The 19,240-nt window shown below is 39.3% G+C and overlaps 1 protein-coding gene across 1 annotated transcript in view; it reads right to left on the bottom strand.

Annotated features, from left to right (window-relative positions):
• Window positions 1–19,240, bottom strand: part of tgfbr3 (transforming growth factor, beta receptor III) — an 89,714-nt gene that overhangs the window by 31,355 nt on the left and 39,119 nt on the right. The window contains exons 4-6 of the mRNA XM_059341102.1: window positions 15,746–15,883; window positions 3,654–3,837; window positions 275–437 (exon numbers count right to left, since the gene is read on the bottom strand). Of these exons, the coding sequence (XP_059197085.1) occupies window positions 275–437; window positions 3,654–3,837; window positions 15,746–15,883 (485 nt within the window). The remainder of the gene's footprint in view (window positions 1–274; window positions 438–3,653; window positions 3,838–15,745; window positions 15,884–19,240) is intronic.

Here is a 19,240-nt window from a genome sequence, read left to right as displayed (position 1 = left end):
GATACAGTGCAACACGTTCCCAGATTTGCAGTCTTTTGGGCAAACAGAATAATCACTCCACTGGGGGAGTGAGGAGATTATCTGGCAACCTGGACTTTGAGACCCAGTTTTGAAATATCTTTCTCAAAAGAGCACGATTAAGTGAAAAGAACCCCCCACCCACCCGCCTTCATGCGAGTTTCCATCCAAAACAAACTCCAGAGAGATTAGTGAGAGCATCTTGACCTCAAAAATAAACTATGACAACATGTTTTCTTGGTTTTTGGCTGCTCACCTGCTGGAGTTGGGGGCTTGGAGCTCAATGATGTGGACTTCTTGGTCTCTGTCGGGTCCAGACAGGACACAACCCTTTGATGTTTGAGGCTCCACGTAGCCGCCCAGGTAGTTCAGAGACAGGAACTTGGTATCAATCTTGCAGGTGTCAGAAAACAGTGGATCTGAAAGTGGAGAGATGTTTGTGTTACTGGTTGGGGGTTTCCTGAGGATATTTTGATCCCCCAAAGGAGAAATAGGGATTTTTGTTACCCCTCCACCACAGGGAGGTCAGAGCATGAGGTCAGCTACGGAACAGCACCCCCTGCTTCTGGGAGGAATCCAATGTCCTGCTAAGGGAGACGTCAGTAGGGTGGATGTTTGCTTTGACCGAGCTGTTCCAGCTGAAGAACAGCCTCCCTGCTCACTACACAGCCCTGCAGCTGGTATTCCCATTGTCTCAGCACTAACTGTGACCAGAGCTACGTTGCATGAGGTCGGGCGTGCACTGGTTGGCATGACCTGTCATCTTATCTTCAGGGAGGTTTCTTTTTTTTACGTGGGAAAACTAAGCAATGTTTTTTACCAGAATTCCCCCACAATAGCAGGACAATAATATTCATAAACACATTTAATCAACCCTTCTTGTGTTTTTTCCTCCACCTTAATGATGGTTCAAAAATCCGTTAACTGTTAAGAAAGTTCTTTAAGAATGTGAAAAGTTACACCCCTTCTCAGCACTCAGAGAAAACACAAGACAGCTGCTTCCTTATTTGGCAAACAGAGCCTCGGATGAAGTGTAAACTGAAGGTTGGCACCTTCCTTTCCGGAACCCTTGTGGCACTTTAAAGAGCTGAGGGGGAGACCTTGAGTACGGGCCTGGTTAGGAAGCAGAGTGAGGATCTGTCCATCTTCATGAAACACTACCGATGATGCGAAGGAGTGGAAATCTACAGCTCTTTGCTTGAAGTAAACATCATGGCACTCTGGGCTTTTGCCAAAACCACAGCCTCCTAATGACACAAGCCAAACGCTTGCAGGCTGAGCAACCACTCTGCTCTCCACAACAACATAAAGACAGAACTTATCACCGGCAGTAGTGGAGCCATTATTTCTCTCCAGACATGAGCGTTGTTTTATTTCCATGTGGTGAAAGATGCTCATTAAAATTTAAGATGTCCTGTCTGAGAGCTGATACGCTGTGAAGTTGGATGGGCTGTAACGGACCGGCCAGTGGAGAATGAAGAATCGAAAGTCTGCAGCTTGAAACATGTGTGAAGATCAATCATAGCCTCCTGTGGCTCCCACAGTGCTTCCTCACATCAGACACACTCCCAACTTCACCTTATTTATTGGAAAAATATGAAAACGATGGTCTGCTTTTTTCCACTCGACATTAGATCAACCTATGTATGCCCTCCAGCATCTGTCTCAAACCAAATTAACACTCCAAAGGCTTAAATAAAGGGTTTTTCCTTCTCCGCTGTGAGGTCAAAGGACAGAGGGTGTAGTACTCTGTACAGTCTGTCATTAATCCCTTTGAGGCAAATGTGTGATTTGTGAGTCTGGGCTTTATAAATAAAATTGAACTGAATTGAAATACCAAGTTGCCTGTTTTATTTGCTGATACCAGATAGAACTGTCAACTTGTCACACTCTATTTCCATCTTTAGTCTGACATTGCCTCCACTCCAACTAGTTTCCGGAGCAGGAAGATAAGATTTTTCTCTAATCAACTTATCTGTGTTGTGCGTTGCCATGGAAACATACTGATTTTGCCAGGGTTTTACAAGTAGAGTGGGGTAAAAACAAAATAGGATGTTGGCCGATATTGAAAATACACGTCATCTTTGTACGTGCACAGGTGGACAATTGTGTTAGGCAATGATCGGCTAATTATAGAATCCTAGTGTAGCTCATTGGATTCATTGTTTTTTAACTGAGAAAACGCTGTCATGATACCAGGCAAATCAGTCAACTTGGTGGAGTGGAGAGATTTAGACCCAGCAAACTGTTTTATAGTTTTGGGTCAAATCACTATAATGGCTTCATATTTTAGTTTCTATAATGGAACTTACATCCTATAACACATACAATACATACAGCAACTAAGTCTAAATGGTCTCAAAGTATCCTCAAACAAAGACATTTGGTTATTCAAGTACACATTATGATGCTGATGATGTTGTTCATTATGTTGAAGGCCCCCTTTGGAGTTTTTTTAAGAAGTTGTGGTTTGTAAAACTAGATTAAGATTTAAACACTTTAGTCCTTAATCTGTCAACCCAGGGATTCGAACCAGCGAGTCTCCGTTATAGGCCCAATTCCTGACCTCTAGGCCCGAACTGCCCCTGATCAAGATGTACATGCATGTGTGAGAGCAGATGGGCAATGCAATACACAGTCCTCCACACTTTATGGTGATTGACAGTTAGTAGTGGTGACTTGTAAGTAAGCATACAAATGCCCCTGCGAAGGAAGTCAGAAAATCAGCGTAGCTAGTAACTTACACCAAAATAAATGCATCAATATGTTTGTTAGACCTCAAAGATGCACTCAATGTGTTGCAGGAAAATACTTATAAGCATAACTTGTTTGTTTACAAGAAAACCCCACAGGGCACCTTTAGGTTATAGGCATAAGTCAACATATTCATAAATAACTGTGCACATATTGCATTGTCCATCGGGCCAACATCGTGATGTGAAAGGCCCCTGTCTCAGTCTTCAGTCTGATAATTATGGTATTATTGTGCAAAAAGTTGGCAGCTATAGTTCGGTTCAGGTGGTTGATTGATGCATATTTTTGAAGGTTGCCTCTCATACTTCTACATGCAGTAGGCCTACACTTTTTTGCTGCTACACTTCAGTGCAATATATATTTTTCCATTTTTACAGTTTTATAGTTTTTATATTTATACCTATATTTATCTAGAGTTTGTTGCATTCCACAATACAATCACTGTTGACCAAGGCATCGAATTTTCATTTAAATGTACATTTGTTTATGTATAACTTGAATGACAATAAAGTCTGTCTAAGTCTTACGGGTCAGGTGGGTGTATATTAAAAACCCTGACCCATGCATCACAAATAGGGAGGAAAAGTAGCATAAGGAAAGACCAGGTTAGTCAAAAGTGAAAAAAAAAACAAAAACTGTAAATGATTTCCAACATAAGCTGTAAGCAGCTCCAGCTCAGAGTTACCACAGGTAGCCTGTTAAACAGTGAAGAAGTGAATGCCTGTTGCAGGAATGAAATTATTTTCCCAGAGTCTTGCATGTAAACCTCTAGCCAGGGTTCAAACACAAAAGCTAAGTAAAGTTATGGGAGCTGAAGGGAAGAGGGAGGCGTGTTTTGGGGCCTAGAGCGATGTTGGGAATTTTGGGAATCTAGCACACACCTTCTCCGACTTTGATGTAGATGTCTTGAGTCATCCTGAGCTCCGAGAAGGAGGTGACTGCCCTGTACTTCTTCTGGGCCCAGTTTAGGAGGTGCTCATTGCCATGGGGAAGGGTCTCCTTCTGGATCTGGCAGGAGAGGGAGAAGTTTCCCGGCTGAAAGTGGACCTCTGAGCCCTCAGACACCTTGAATAGGAGAAAACACAAGAATGTTAGAGGAAAAAAGAGCACCAGTGATAACAGGTTATTAAGTGCTGTGCTATTGTGATTGTAAATACTGAAATACAGGATTCATCTTCTAGCATCTATTTCAGTTGAGTTATTTAAATTAAATCTAATCTTCTGTATCTCAGTTTAACATTTTACATTGCAGCAAACGGTGACCTCCCTGTTGAGAAGGATATGCACATAAAAGTCAACAGAAGAAGAAGAACCTGCAGGCAGAGTGAAAAAAAGCTCAGCCGTTCCAAAATTAAACCTGCTCTCTAAACATTGGTGAAACCCATCCTTCACACACCATCCCAGCCGTTATTTCAAAGCTTCTACAAATATGCTCTGTGTATTTTTACACATGTTCCTCGACACAATAAGGTGTCTGCTATCCAGTGTTTATACAGTGTACTGTGTTGTAGTGCGTCATCACTAAATGTGTAGCTTTGCTTCAAAAATGGCCACAAGGGGATAACAGAGAAGACACAAATAGTTGAGAAAGGATGAGTGACAGCCAGTAGGTGGGCTCAACATTCATAACAGTTCAAACACACAAACATTTAAGCTGTACGACTACATTTTTTAAGCTAACGTTAAACTGTGAGCATATAAAAAAACAGTTTGTAAAATATTCAGACAAAAAAGTTTTTGCATGTCATAAACAAGCGGCCTGAAAAGTGAAGCCAATGCAGAAGTACAAAAACAAGTCCAATTCTTTGGAAAGAAAATGACCCTACCTCTCACTTGATTTATTACCTCAGTAGACATTTCCTCATGAGTAATTTATATTTATTAGGGGTTTGCAAATATGGCCAAAATCTTCTAACACGGTTTATATAATTTTATTTCACAGTACCAGAAAATATTACAAGTGATTGTACTATATATTCAATTAAAATGTTTTGAACTGTTTTTTAAAAATATTATTTTACTGCATTTTAACTGGATATTTTGCACATATTTTATAATATTTTACTGCACCATAACCTGATATTTTGCATATATTTTATAATATTTTACTGCAATATGCAAATTTCTGGCCTCATAAAAATGAGATGGCGATGGCAAGAATGTCAAACTAGAGACACAGTATTTGGTCATAGATCCTGAATACTACAGTGATAAAAGTGGTGGTTGCTATGCTGAATCCAGCTGTGAAATGTAAACAAAATAAGCCAAAAATGAGGGTTTTAAAATATGCAGGGCACAGAAGTGCTGATTTGCGTTTGACAGGGTCGTATTGAGGAGGGACCACCCCTTTAGCACTTAATGGAGCTCAGCCCATATGCTTCATTTCAGAGGGATAGACATTCACATGTGCTGAAAAACCTACCGAACGACCAAAATGAGTCCAAGCACAAGGTCTAGACAGACTACCTCGTTTTATTTCTACGCTTGTTTTTCTTTCTCCCTGGTTATCCTATCTGTATGCATGAGCTGAGACAGTGCTGGCAGGCCCAATTAAAACATTAAATCCATCTGAGTCCAGGAGGAATACGTAAGACCACTTCTCTGTGATGATGTTATGAAGTTGTCCCTAAATTGCAATCATGCCTAAATGATAATATGATAATATCCCTTTAGGGTGTTTAGGTTTTTCAGACATAACTGTTTAAATCCCCTCATGTGCAACATCTGTCTGACCTCTGGACGCTCTTCTCGATGTTCCTGGCATTGTCACCAGAGGCAGTAAATACTGGGGCCTGCGAGACAGGCTCTGTCGAAGAATTCAGGTTGGTTTTATTTTTAGTGTGTTTACTATGGCGAGAAGAAACAAAAAGAAAGATGGCGAAGAGGTGGTGCCCTGGGCCAGTGAGGAGGGGCTGGGGGTTCTCCAGTAACCTTGCCAAGCTCAGCAGAGTTTATCAGTTTAATTGCAGGAATACGACTGTAATTAGTCGCAAAGAATTAGAGGGGAAAGCCTGAAAGCCAAATTAGCTCCAGGCCTTCCAGTGCTCTGAAAACCTCAGGAATTTGAAACAGGGAAGTAAGGGACCCACTCTGGGCTTTAACAAACTCTCACTCTCTCTCTCTCTCTCTCTCTCTCTCTCTCTCTCTCTCTGTCTAACCCATGCATGCTCAGTTGACAGAACCAAAATACTTAGGGCACTGTTTTCCTGCAGAGGCAAAGCCAGTGCAAGAGTAAATGTGGTTTTTATGCAATTTTTCCTCTGCCTCAAGTTTTTTTTTTTTTGCATGTGTGCTCCTTTGGTAGTTTCCTGGCACCAAACAAACATGCCGAGGTGGGAGGAGAGGCTGTGTTATGCTAAACTGAATTTGAGTTAAAGCCTTTGCAGCCCACCTCTTATCACAGAAACAGGGGGTGGCTTTGGTAAGCAGAGGCATACGCACACTCCAGACTAGATAGATAAATAAAAATGATTGCAGATGAATAAGCGCCTCAGTGTTTTCAGTGGATCACATCACATGTGTTTCCTTTCTTCTGAAGATCACACTCATATCTCTCCAGAATCCTGCTTACTTTACACACAGCTGGCACAGCGTGGACACTTTCAATAATTGACGAAACACCAGGATTTAATGTTAACTAATCTTCTTTAAACAAATCTCCAAACCCTGCTTGCATTTGTTTGTTTTAAGATATGAGGAATTATCAGTGTTTAAATAAAGACTGGTATTTTTATGTTTATTGGACTTTGAAGATATAAACGAATCGCCAAGAAACCAGTTGAAGCTGCTGAGCTAATGTTTTATATGCTCCAGCAGGTGAGTCTGGTCACTCTCCCATTGAGACATATTTCACCTGTCACAATGGTTTATCTTACACGGGGCGTCCAGCTCAACTCATAAAAATCAGATCAAACTGTTGAAATAGGCAATGCTGATCAAATATGAATAAAGATTGTTACTGTCTTGCCTATTTCCCAACAAAAATGTTTTCAGAAACACATGCTAGTGTACCAGTCAGCTGTAATTTGTGAAAGTTTGTGACTCAGCCAACAGACCAAAGCATCGCCCAGCTCGCATGCGTCACTCACACACTTCATTGCTCTGATTGGTTGGAAGTTTATACAGGGACATTTTTGATCAGCGCCTGTTGATAACGCTCCTTGGAAATCAAAAAATAAACCGAAGTCAAAGACATACGCATTGAGGAAACTTGTCCGGCAATGCCAAGCTAATAAATGAGGGTTGACAGGAGAAAGAAGAGTTGAACTGTATTCATGAGCTTTTATTAAAGGGAAACTTCAGTATTTTTCAACCTGGATCCTATTTTCTCATGTTTTTGTGTCTAAGTGACTAATGTGGACCACAATTTGTAAAATTGCTGCAGCAAGCAGTCATGAAACTCAGCCACTCAGGGCAATCTTGCACCATTAATCTACACCAACTAAAAGTACTTACACTGACAGATTGTTTTTATAACTAACTAACATTGTTTTTATTATAATGTCTGGCAATATTAAAACATTTTTATTTGCCTTTTTCACTTGATCCAGTCTGCTTGTTATTGTGTATTTTATTGCATCTGGTTGCCCCTGGTTAACGCCAACACCTGTGATCACCAAAATTGCCACATTTTGTTAAAAAAAAAAGAGCTAGAAAAGGAAAGAAAAACTTTGTGGGTTTAAGTGGACTATATAAATAAGTAGAATATGTGAATTTAAAATACTATAGTGTGTACAAGGGATGGGAATAATTTATCAAAGATTGATTAATGGTTGTTAAGAATTTGGTCGATCACATGGAATTTTGAATCGATCTGTGTGTTTTTTAATTTTAATTTTTATCTATGACTGCGTATCAGTATCACTGAACTGAAACACGGCCGAGCGTTCAGTTCTGCGGCCATACGTCAATAAGCCAATGAGCTGAGAATTAAATTGGATAAAGCTACAGTTTGCAAACTGAAAGTTGCAATAACAATCACAAAACACACAGAAATACAACAGTATTAACTTGAGCAAAACTAGCTTACTGCATCAAACCCTGCTAGCATGAATCACTAGGTTTAATTGAATCCAAAACTTATTTAAACACAAAGCACTCTTAAATATGCAAGATTACTGTGAAAACTAACCTCATGCCTCTTCAGGGGTTAAAACATAAAACATTGAACTCCTTGTTGTTATTTTTACAGTATCACCTCAGGTGAGTTAGTTTTATGACCGACAGGAAGTCTCTTTTTGTCCTTTCAAAATAAAAGCATCCATTATCAAAACAGGCTTTTGCATAGTACTGTATATATATCTTTTATTTTGCCCATGTATGCATGTTTTAATACATACTGTAGTATGTATAAAAATATAGCGAATAATCAATTAATTGATCGTTAACATTATAGATAATCCAGTTGGCAACGCCCATCCTAGTGCATTCTAATAACATAAGCTGTTCATATTCTAAATACTTTAACTTTTGTTGCCAATGTACTCACATTAAGTGAAAAGGCCCAATCTTTTGTGCAAAGCTTTCTGTCTGGAGTGGAGTTCTTCTGAGCTGCTAGCAGCACATTAATGCCAACCAAAGCACAATTTTACTATATGAAAATAGAGCTCATCTCTTATTAAGCAATCTATTGCTATTACTGCCAAAAAGTGACTAGATTGTGTTAGCTGTGAAGGCCTTGTAATGTGTTCTGAAGTGAAAATACATGGATGTAACCGGGACTTTAGAGGAATTCCTCAGACTTGGCAGTTGAGTGCAAAGAAAGAATGTAGAGGAGAAGTTAGTTACATACCATGGGGACTGAGACTCATGCTTTCATGTTCATAATGGCAGAAACTCATGTACTTATGATTGTAATGGTATTTGCAGGCAGGCATGTTCCTGCAACAACTCAAACACTACTGTCTTCTCTAATATAATGTTAGCTCAGTACAATATCTGTTTAAAATGCTTTTCTTCTAAATTTTAAGATAACACTTCATAATCTATTATGATAGCAGCACATCTGCCAGTGAGCTACACGGCCAATTTAGCATGAACATATTACGACCATATGAGCAGTAAAAAAAAAAGGAAGGCATGCCAAATGTTTGAGATCAATTATCACTGAGCTGTAATCCTCCACTGAGCAACACCCTGAGCCTGGGAAATCGCAAAAGGCTGTTTAGAAATTAGGAGGTGTTACAAACAGACGAGGGGGATGGAAAGTGCAGAAAGGGGTTGATAGATTATTATGAGCATGCAATAACTCTCTGGTGATATTAATGTGATAAATGCTTTTGTGGCTGATTTGATCTCATCTCTCTTGAAGAGATACAGGGGAGCTAATCACGCTGCAAATGTGCGTGTGTTCCTGTGAACTGGCACGCTCTGCTGTGGAGAAAACAACACCATATGTCACAGCGCCACTCAGGAGCGTTCCTCTGCCATTCTTGTCTCCAAATAAAAACCAATAGTGGCTACCCATGGTTTCCATTAACAATTACGCTGTGGAGAGCGCTCGTGTGTGTGAGAGCAAAAGAGCTCATACAAGCCATAAACTAATGAAAGAAATACAGGAGTGAAAAGGCGAAGTTTGGCAAACAAACAATAGGCAACACAAGCCAAGAGCACAACTTTATAGTGTTGTTCCATCCACAGTCGCAAAACATTTGATCCAGATCAAGCCTCAAGCAGAGAACCCCCCCACAAACCATCAAAAAGAAATATATACACTTGGCCACAAAGTCAACACAGCACACTCTGCACATGTGTCTCACTCGGAATCCTAGTGTCCCTTGGTAAAATAAAATTTGGCCTGATCTCAATGTTTATATTTCACGTCGTTTTAGACCCATGATGTTTCTTGCCTGCTGCTGATTGACAAGGCGTACTGCGGAATACATGTTTTACAACAAAAGTCTGGATTCTGGCATTTTAAAAGGCGGCAGGGTCCAGTGGCCAACAGCAACAGTGTGCTCAGCAGCTCTGAAGCTTTTCCAGGCAGCCCATCTGTGGCCACGGAGCCCAGAGTGCTGGGACCAGGAAACAAGGACTGGCAGGCCCGAATCAGAGTCCAATTAGCCCTAGGAAACAGCCTCTCCAATGGAACGGCAGAGTGAGGGAGGTCTGGCAGTGGGTTTCTGTTCTGAAGTGTTAAGCTCAAAACCAGTCCCGCTTGACTCTGTTACTCTCGGACCTGACCGCCTTGACTTCTCCACCTGAGACGATCAGGAAGTGTGGGAACTGGCAGTGCCACCAACAAACTAAGATTTTTGCATCTGTGGTTATGCTGCATATGTACATTTGTGGCCCGATGGAAGATTTTAATTTAAATGAAAGTTCACTAAACCCCTCCCCTGAACCATTGTCCAATCATAGTTTAGCAGCATAACTAAGTGTGGCAGGCATGCCAAACTCCATATGCTCCATATGGTGAAATCCAAACATTTAAAGAGTTTAGACGGTAGTTAAGCTTTATAAAAAAGTTTGTGTGGTTACAGGTGACATAAAAAAACAACCATGACAAGCACATCTGATCCTGACTGCTATTAGAGTTTAGGCTAATGCTACCAGCTCTGTACTGCTCCTTATTAGATTTGGGTAGGTTTACCCTCCAGCATCCCCAGCCAACCCAAAAAATAGCTTTACATTTGCCAAACATTTGTCCTCATCTTAAAAGTCTTTTTTTCTCTTATAAAAAGAGAAAACATACCGTTTTAATATAAGAGATCATATGTTAGCTAAGCAGCCAACAGTGTGTGTTTCCTTATTCAGCATTGACCATCGACTGGTAAGGACTGACTTCGGCCTGGAGCTGCAGTCTTTGAGCATGATATCATGTATGCAGTCATCAAGCGCATGTTTAACACCCCTTTCAAATGTTACTAATTTTAAAAACAAGACCCCCACAACAACTTGCAGAGACTTCTTGTATTAGGCAAAATATGTGATGATGTCACTTTTGTCTCCAGCACACTCACAGCGGAGACTCTTAACCTAGATTTAGTGATGCCCTGGTGATAACCTGTTTATGTGTACACTATATTTCGAATATATGTATATATATATATATAGTCATGGAAAAAAATATTAGATTATTATTAAATGATGATACAAGTTTAGTCTGGTATGGAACAAAATTATTAGACCCTTGTTTTCTTCAATTTCTTGTTAATTTTAATGCCAAAAGGTACATTTGTTTGGACAAATATAATGATAACAACAAAAATAGCTCAGGCATAGAGAGTGTACACAGAGTGTAATTTAAGAGCTGATATGTAGCCATTTTCCATGGTTTTCTTGATAACGATTTTGGTTATTATCAAGAAAACCATGGAAAATGGCTAGATATCAGCTCTTAAATTAAACTTTTTTAAAATTTTTAAATTAAGCTATTTTTGTTGTTATCATTATATTTGTCCAAACAAATGTACCTTAAGTTGTACCAGGCATTAAAATGAACAAGAAATTGACGAAAAAGGTTGGTCTAATAATTTTTCCATGACTGTATTGTTATATTGTTGTATATTTGTTTGCTATACAGTCATTTCATTTGGCACTACTTTTGCACAAGTGAAGAACGTCCATGTTCCTACGCATAAGTGCACTTATATGCTTCGTGCACTGCTGCAGATCAGCTGTTTTGGTCAGAATGCGTAAGAACACGGTTGGGAAAAAGTAGAGCCAAATGGCTGTGGATAGCAACAAAATCGGTGGACATATTCTAAATATATAAAGTACACATAAACAGGTATAATATTTTTAGGGTGGTCCTTTGTTGAGGTGGTTACAATATGTTTTGTTGCAGCAATACATTCATTCGTTTCCTGCCTGGAGCACTTCTGGTCCTCCAAACTGAAAACACGCAGACCATCATCTATTGCAGTTAATACATCGACTGTGGGTAAATTCTGCATACAACCCAACTTCCAAAAATCCAAACTATCCCTTTAAATTGCAATTTCTTATGAATAAAAAGGTGAATCTTGGCAGTAAAGAGAAGTTTGTTGGTTGTTGTGTAGTCTTTGACTTGTGTGGCATGTTAAGGAGGTGTCACTGTGGACAGAACCTGAGAACCTGGGACTCCTCTGGGTTCCTGCCATGTGCAGTCAGGCTGGTGGATAAGATACCACTTCTGCACTGCCAGAAGGCTCAGTGCTGTCACTCAAACACAAAATACTTAACACCTAATTCAGCGGGGGGACCCTGTAGTCAGTCAAAGACATTAGCTCAGCTTTGTCTGACTGCAGGGAGCCCCTTCTTCACCATTAAGATCCCCTTTATCTCTCCTCGCCCCACTTGAAAATCATCATGTGTCAGACATGTATCATACTGAAGGGCTAGCAGAAAAAGCTAATTCCTCAGTTTTGTCTCAGGCAGATAAATAGCTAAGCATGTGTAGCTACTGTAAAATATTCTGAAAGGACTCGAATGCAGGATGTACCTTATCATTTTAAAAATATATTCAGAGCAGAGCATTTTTTTATTAGAGATTAACAAGTAAAAACTCCTTGTTCTGCAAAAATGCCGGCGTCCAACATCATTAGACGCTCAGCAACAGCTCTGCCTGGACTCCAGGCTTTAATGATGGTTGTCAGCTGTTTTCTGTCTGCCACCACTGACAAGGGGGAGACATTTACTGTGATGCTGACCTGCTGGTCTCTACAGAAACACCCATCTCACTGGCCACAAATTATCACAGCTTAGAAAAATACATGGCAATATGCACATCCATCTGCATGAACGGCAACAGTATCCTTAGACACAAGACCATTTATCTCTTTACAGGAAATAATAACTAACAGGAGTACTTGGCTCAGTCCTCATGCCTTCATGTTGTGTATTAATCTGTAAGCTAGGAACTCACTCAAGCACGAGAAAATGATAAGAGACCTGAAAAGGTTTTATGGTTAAGAAATCCTCTTGAAAGTAATATTCAATTGAATGCAAGATGAGTAAAATCCATAACCCTAACCTTTATAAAACCATTTTTAGCAATGACTCACTTTATATACTTTGTCAGAGAAGCCTAAAAAAGTTCCATATGGTCTTTAAGATGCATGCAACTCTGGGATAAAAAGAATATGTAAGCGGAGTATGAGGCTTTTTCTATAAAGTGTGTGCGTGTGTATAGATGAGCCTGTGCATAACGCAGGAATTTTGCAATTCCACCAATGTTTTTCTCCATGTCACATTGGCTTTCACGGCAGGATGTTTGGCGCATGAGAGGTAAGCAAGAAAACACAGGACCACATATGGCAATCATTTGTGTACCTGATACTGCATTCTTGGAGAATGCTGTGGTGTTAACATACAATTGAAAATGATTACATCTGGGAAGCCAAAAATACAGAAAAAGCCTGCAGAGCATAGAACGTTTTCATCGCAATATAGTATAGTTAAGCCAAGGCTGAGGCTTCTGGGTCTCATTTTAGTATGATTTTCTCATGTGATATACAGGGCTTTGAACGTGGGCACTGGAGCGGTCCATTTTTACATTTCTTATTAAGTTTCCCAGCAAGGCCCCCTGGTACCTTTACTAAAAAAAGGCCTGCTCTCCAGGGGATCTGGCTCCAAGTACACTGAGATAACCCTCACCAAAACTTTATTTTCTTCCTTCTCAATAAGTATTTAATTTCTAGTGAGCTAATTTGAAAGAGCTGAAAAGCTTTGAAGTGAGAAAATGTAACTTTTAAAAGAGGAAAAAACACCTTCTTAATCATTCACAATAAACACACTATTTCTCAAATCATTAATCTTGTAGTCTTGAAGTAGTTTGTGCTTAAAAAGTGCTTCCTAACTGAGTGAAATGATCCAGAAGTATCTCAGTGGCAGCCGTGAGAAGAGTTAATCAAACTCTCCAAATGCTAAGGAAAGGTGCTTCACTGCATGTGGTACACTGGGCAATCCTTTGCAGAACAAAAGCAGATCATACCGTCCCATAATTCCTTGCAGCAGCAACATTTAAAGCAATGCACCAACTGCTTAAGACGACATTACCTACAAAGAACGCACAGATTCTTCTTAAACATTTTCCATCTTATGCCATAACTTGCTTATATGTTAATATGTTTTGAACATGATAGTCCAGCGCTGTTGGGACATACTGTCACGTTACATTAAGATAATATCTGTTTAGACAGGCATTTAGTTGACTGTATGTACCTGCTCAACTAGACGAATAGATTTTAATTGTGTTTTCCTGTTGTATTGTGTTTTTCTGTATTTGCCTGTATGTTGTTTTATGCCCTTGTAAAGTACTTTGTGACTTTTTTCCTGTTTTATAGATAAAATGTACTTACTTAGCCAATATTCGCAAACTTGGCTGTCGAACTTAACATAACTTTTGCTGGCTTCATGACTATGCTCTACTTGCACTCCTGTTACACTTCATTTCAGCATGCCACAGAAAAGTAACATGAAATCATGAGAATACTTGGAGATTAATTGAAATTCAGGCTAATTCAACTATCATCATCATCAGTGGCTGCTGTTCTGCCAAGACTACATATTCTCACTTTAAGTCAGTGATGACCACTTTTTTGAGTCTTGCTGATGTTACACATCTGGATCAGTTTCAGCTCAATCATTAAGATTATGATTATTTCCAAACAAATTGGCAATATAATTCAGGATTTCAGCAAATTGTACAGGGTGATCAACTCCTTACTCAGCAGAGGTTTAGTGGTTTTGTGTTTGCTACCACACATTCCCCGTTGTTAGGGGTTTTTCGTGGTATACGGATACGCCCTGTCTGATTTGAACAGCTGCCAAGCTATCAACAGGACTGTTAACAGGAGAGAGGGAGGCGGGGGGATCCAGCCATGTGGTTATAGAGTGTGAATAAAGCTGACAGAGCACATCGCAGGGGAGTGAAACTGGTTTGAGTTTGGTAATGATGGTAATAATGTAATAAGTAATGATAAAAAAAAATTGGAACTCACAATGCATCCTGAATGATTTCATATGAAACAAAGAATATTCATATTGATTACATTTTTACTCATCTAAAACTAGTTTATCATACAATGCTGAGAAATTGTCTGCACACTTCTGAGAAGATTGCACAGCTGTAGCTTAATAAGTATGCAGTAATGAATCATGATGTAAGTGTTCTGCGATTATCCCTCTCAACCCCGGTTTAAAAAGCAGGTTTTAAAAAGTATGTTTTATTCAAAACAACTTAACAAAATTGCACTATTTATCAAAGACTGAAACTGTAAAAACAGGCCTTATCTTCAGAGACGAATCATGAGAGACATTTCTGAGAGTAACCAAATCAAAGCTTATAATCATGATATTTCATCAAAAATAATTGAATTGTACATGTTTTAAATTTCCCCGAAAATAAAGTGTTTAATAATAGATCCTGTGAAAAACATTTCTGTGTTCCTCAATGTAACAAAAACATAGTAATGCATGCTCTTTAAACAGAGCAGAGAGTTTGAAAGCAAAGTGTAATATGTATAGAATGTGGAGACCCCATTTTTTCCAATATTGGTAACAATTATAGGCAAAAATCTGCTATAATTTTTTGTAAAATGAATTATTAAAGAAATTTAACCTCAGTTTTTTCTTTTGTTCTTGTCATTTCTGTCTTTGTAACCATGTTAAACTGCACAAAAGACATTTTTGACATCTTCCCATTAGCCTAGTCATGATTGCACTGTTTCCATAGAGTACAGGAGTAAGGACTTTAATATATATAAGAGTGAAAAAAGAGACCACAGTCAGTCAAATGAGACAGGTGCACAATTAAAACGCCCTGAGACTGCTTGGGCTTCAGGAGTTAATCAATGACTCTGCATGCATGCAGCCTCATCATGAGAGACCTGTATGAGGAAAGGCCTCCTTCTCTGCTAATTTACATCACTTTAAATATTTGCCCCAGAGAACAAGGCTACTGAAACGGGAGTACGGTTTAGCCCGTGAGGAAATGAATACACAGTTTTAGGAAGTAGGATTTAAAGGCTTTTCGTGATGCTGGACTCACATGAAAGGTTCGTTTAATGCCCGGGGCTAGGTTCTCTGTCTTGATCTTCCAGATCAGTGGTTGGGGGGAGTGGAGCACAAAGACCAGAGGCTTCAGGTGGCGCAGCAAAGACTGGATGGGCTTCAGATGCAGCTCAACCTGGTAAGGCAAAGGCAAAATCAAGGGATTGAAGTCACATAAAGGAACACACAGTAAAAGAGAAGAGATAAGGGCATAAACAGAGAAAATTCACAGTAAATCACATGATCCCATTTCACGCAGCTGCACAGTACAAGTATCAAAGCTTTGATATCCTCATGTTCGCTGAAATATAACCAAAAATATCAGTTACTATCCCGGCGTAATTGCAGAGCTATAATGTTGTAGATTGTTCTTCTTTATCAGGCTTTTGTGGTTGTTTATGTACTCACTTTGCTGATAAACTCACAAAGCCAGCGTGCTGTGTTCTCCCTAAAAGGCACTTGCTTAGCTCTGATATGTAGCCTCAGCGGGATCTGAACTTTCACACAGTGGAGTCTTTGTTAACAGAGGAAAAAAAATAGAAAGTGGCGGGGTCTCTGTTGCCATCTCTACAGCACGCAACTATGCCTTTGGTTCTCAGACTGCCATTAAAATAGATTTTCACAGTCTGCTAGTGAGATGGGGAAAACAAACTTGATGTTTTGGGACCTTACGTGTTGTTTTCTTGTTTTCAGACTTGTCTGCACCATTTGGGCCAAATCTGGTCAGGTGGTTCATATCCTGAGCATGCACTGAGATCATCTCTGACGATGATCTGGCTTTCCATCGTCCTCTTTACACATTAATAGCACTACATAATTGGTAACATTGCCATCACGCCAGAGTTGTTAAAATTGTTCAATTGTTCTCTCCAGCTTTGATGAGAAGTGATTCTCTAGAGGGTCTGATGGTGTGTCTGACATTAATTCTTTGAACTTCCTCTCCTCTGTTTTCCCAGACTAATCACATTAACCCCATCCTGAGTGTCAGCAGTGTAAATCACTAATTCAAACCACAAGGATTTATGTTTTATATGATAAAAAACGACCCCTACAGTAACTTCATCAGTTACAGCTCACAAACATATTGGCCCTTCACTTTTCTCAACACTTACAGCCTTTGGTCTTTTGAAGCTAATAATGGAACAAACAATCTGGAGTTGAGTTGATGGTGATTGTAAAAATATGTTGACGGTTTAATAAAAGGAGTATATGAACCATGAGAAACTGTAGAGAACATTTAAACTGATAATTTGTTTGGATGAGATTGTATTTTATCAAGATGGAGATCATTGTTCATGTTAATGGAAACCATTCACATTTTCTGGTACAATGCATTTCTGTTCTTCTCCTTGTTTCAGTCGATTTGGGCTGTGATTGTTCAAAGTTTTGTGACCGCGGTGGTAAAAGTAATGCACCCCTGTGGTTTTGTGGTTCACAGCGGCTGTGAGGCAGTGTGCCGCGACCGGCTCTAGGTGGGCTTGAAAAGGCTGGGGACAGGCCCCCCCGGCTCCTGGTGTGACTGTTGACCAGGACGGACTATCCTCAGAGCACTCCAATCGAGTTGCGTCACCAGGGTGGGGTTTATGTAAAAGGCCTGTTTCCTTTTGGGAAAGTATTTGTTCAGTGTAATGCATATGTGTTTCAAATATTCCTTGTTTTTTATAATGAGAACTGTTCACACCTGCACTTCTGACTGTTCAAGTTAAAAGAAAAGAAACATGTCTAATGCATTTGGATTATTTCCTGCTGTACCAAACTCACACCAAACTGTGACTCCTAAACCAGGGAATGAACCGAAAGGTGACTTCTGTGAAGCCTTACAGCCCCAAAATCGCTATTACATACTGACTTTGTTATTGTTGTCAGACTAGTGAGTTATTCACTTTCATGTGTCTAAACTATTTACACCAAAGACAGTGAAAAAAAAAGAAACTTAACTATGTATCATCGTGATGTTTTGAAAGAGGAAAAAGTCGACTGTAATTATCCTGCTCAAAAAGGCCGACAGATTGGTTGTCTTTCCCTGGATAAACTAGATGATCACTGAGCTGGCTCGTTAAGTGGTTGAATGTGAAGTGATTTCCTAACGAGCTCGCTCATTAGTGTAAATTACTGACAGCTGGTAGATAGTCCACAGTATTCAGAATCTTCCTTTTAAGTACATCAAGCATGTTTTGAGCTTTTAACCTTAAAATCTCTTGCCTGCAGATTTGGTGCTGTGAAGCTCCAGTTGGCACTAACAGCTGAAGTGCAGAATCATTAGAGGTCATCAGATACAGAAGAAGGTTTTAATCTACCTATCTTGTGGTCACAGTGGTAGGCCACAAGCAGCAATCCCTGGCTCAGTCAAGAAAGAGCTGAAGTATGTATTTCCCTCAAAAAACACTAATAGTCAAGAGAAATGTTGAGGTATAATGTGAGCAGGCAGGCAGATTTTGTCACCATTGGACAGAGACAGTTAGCTGTTTCTCTTTATGCTATGCTTAGTGATTAGCTGCAGCTGAGTATAGATGATTCATATAAATAATTTAAGTCTCAGAAAGGAAGCAAATAACTGCACTTTCAGAATACAATATTGCTGCAATTTGAAACATTTTTGCAAGTTTTTTCCCCCCTGAGGACTGTGATAGCATGGATTTAGATTTATTACTTTTTTCCAACTATATAAGATGTCTCAAAAGGAAAATTCTGTCTTTTATCTAACAAGATTCAGTTTTCAATCTGTTCATTCTCTATTACTTTTATTGCAGTGGGATTAAATGGGATCATCAAGAATGACCAGCACTGTCATAAAACATGTCATGACATCATAAATACTTGTATTGGAGTCTAAATAGTCCAACTTAAGTGAATGCACACCTGTGGACAATGTAACTTGTACAAAAGTTATGCAGCTAGGCCTATCAAAAATAATAACAATATCAACTTAATGAACTCAAAAAGTTATCAAGGTGTGGAAGATTTGTCACCAACATTTTAGCCACCATGATGCCATAAAAACAGTTCTATAAGTTTTATAACCATAAAAAGACTTGCCAAATGCCAAAAGCCAAATTGAAATATTAAAATGCAGACAAAAAAATCATGCTTTAAAACCAAGCAGAGTGACCGAATCTCTTACGTTTTTTCCCCCAGTTGCCACACAAAATATCACAATACTAGGCTGTATCGGTTTTTCCCAAACACATAGTTATTTCCAAAACTAACTATTCCCTTTTAATTGCTCATTATTATTTACAAAAAATGTATATCTACAATTTTAGGACATCTGCTGATAAACATGATTTGATATGATTTAAAGCTCCACAACAGCAACTGAATTGTTTAGTCAACTGCTGTGAATGAAACCTGAACCTAAACAAGCCCACAGTATCTTGTGCTATACAGACCATAAAAATACAGGTCTGCAGTTTAATTCATAGACAATAATCGCTATACCAATTTCCTCATTGATCAGAAATAAATGTAATTATCTTGTCAGGAGGAAAGACAT

Source organism: Centropristis striata, chromosome 9 (genome assembly GCF_030273125.1).
Source record: "Centropristis striata isolate RG_2023a ecotype Rhode Island chromosome 9, C.striata_1.0, whole genome shotgun sequence".
Classification (NCBI taxonomy): domain Eukaryota; kingdom Metazoa; phylum Chordata; class Actinopteri; order Perciformes; family Serranidae; genus Centropristis; species Centropristis striata.
Note: the sequence above shows the minus strand (reverse complement) of the source record. Positions and strands in the feature narration are given on the sequence as shown.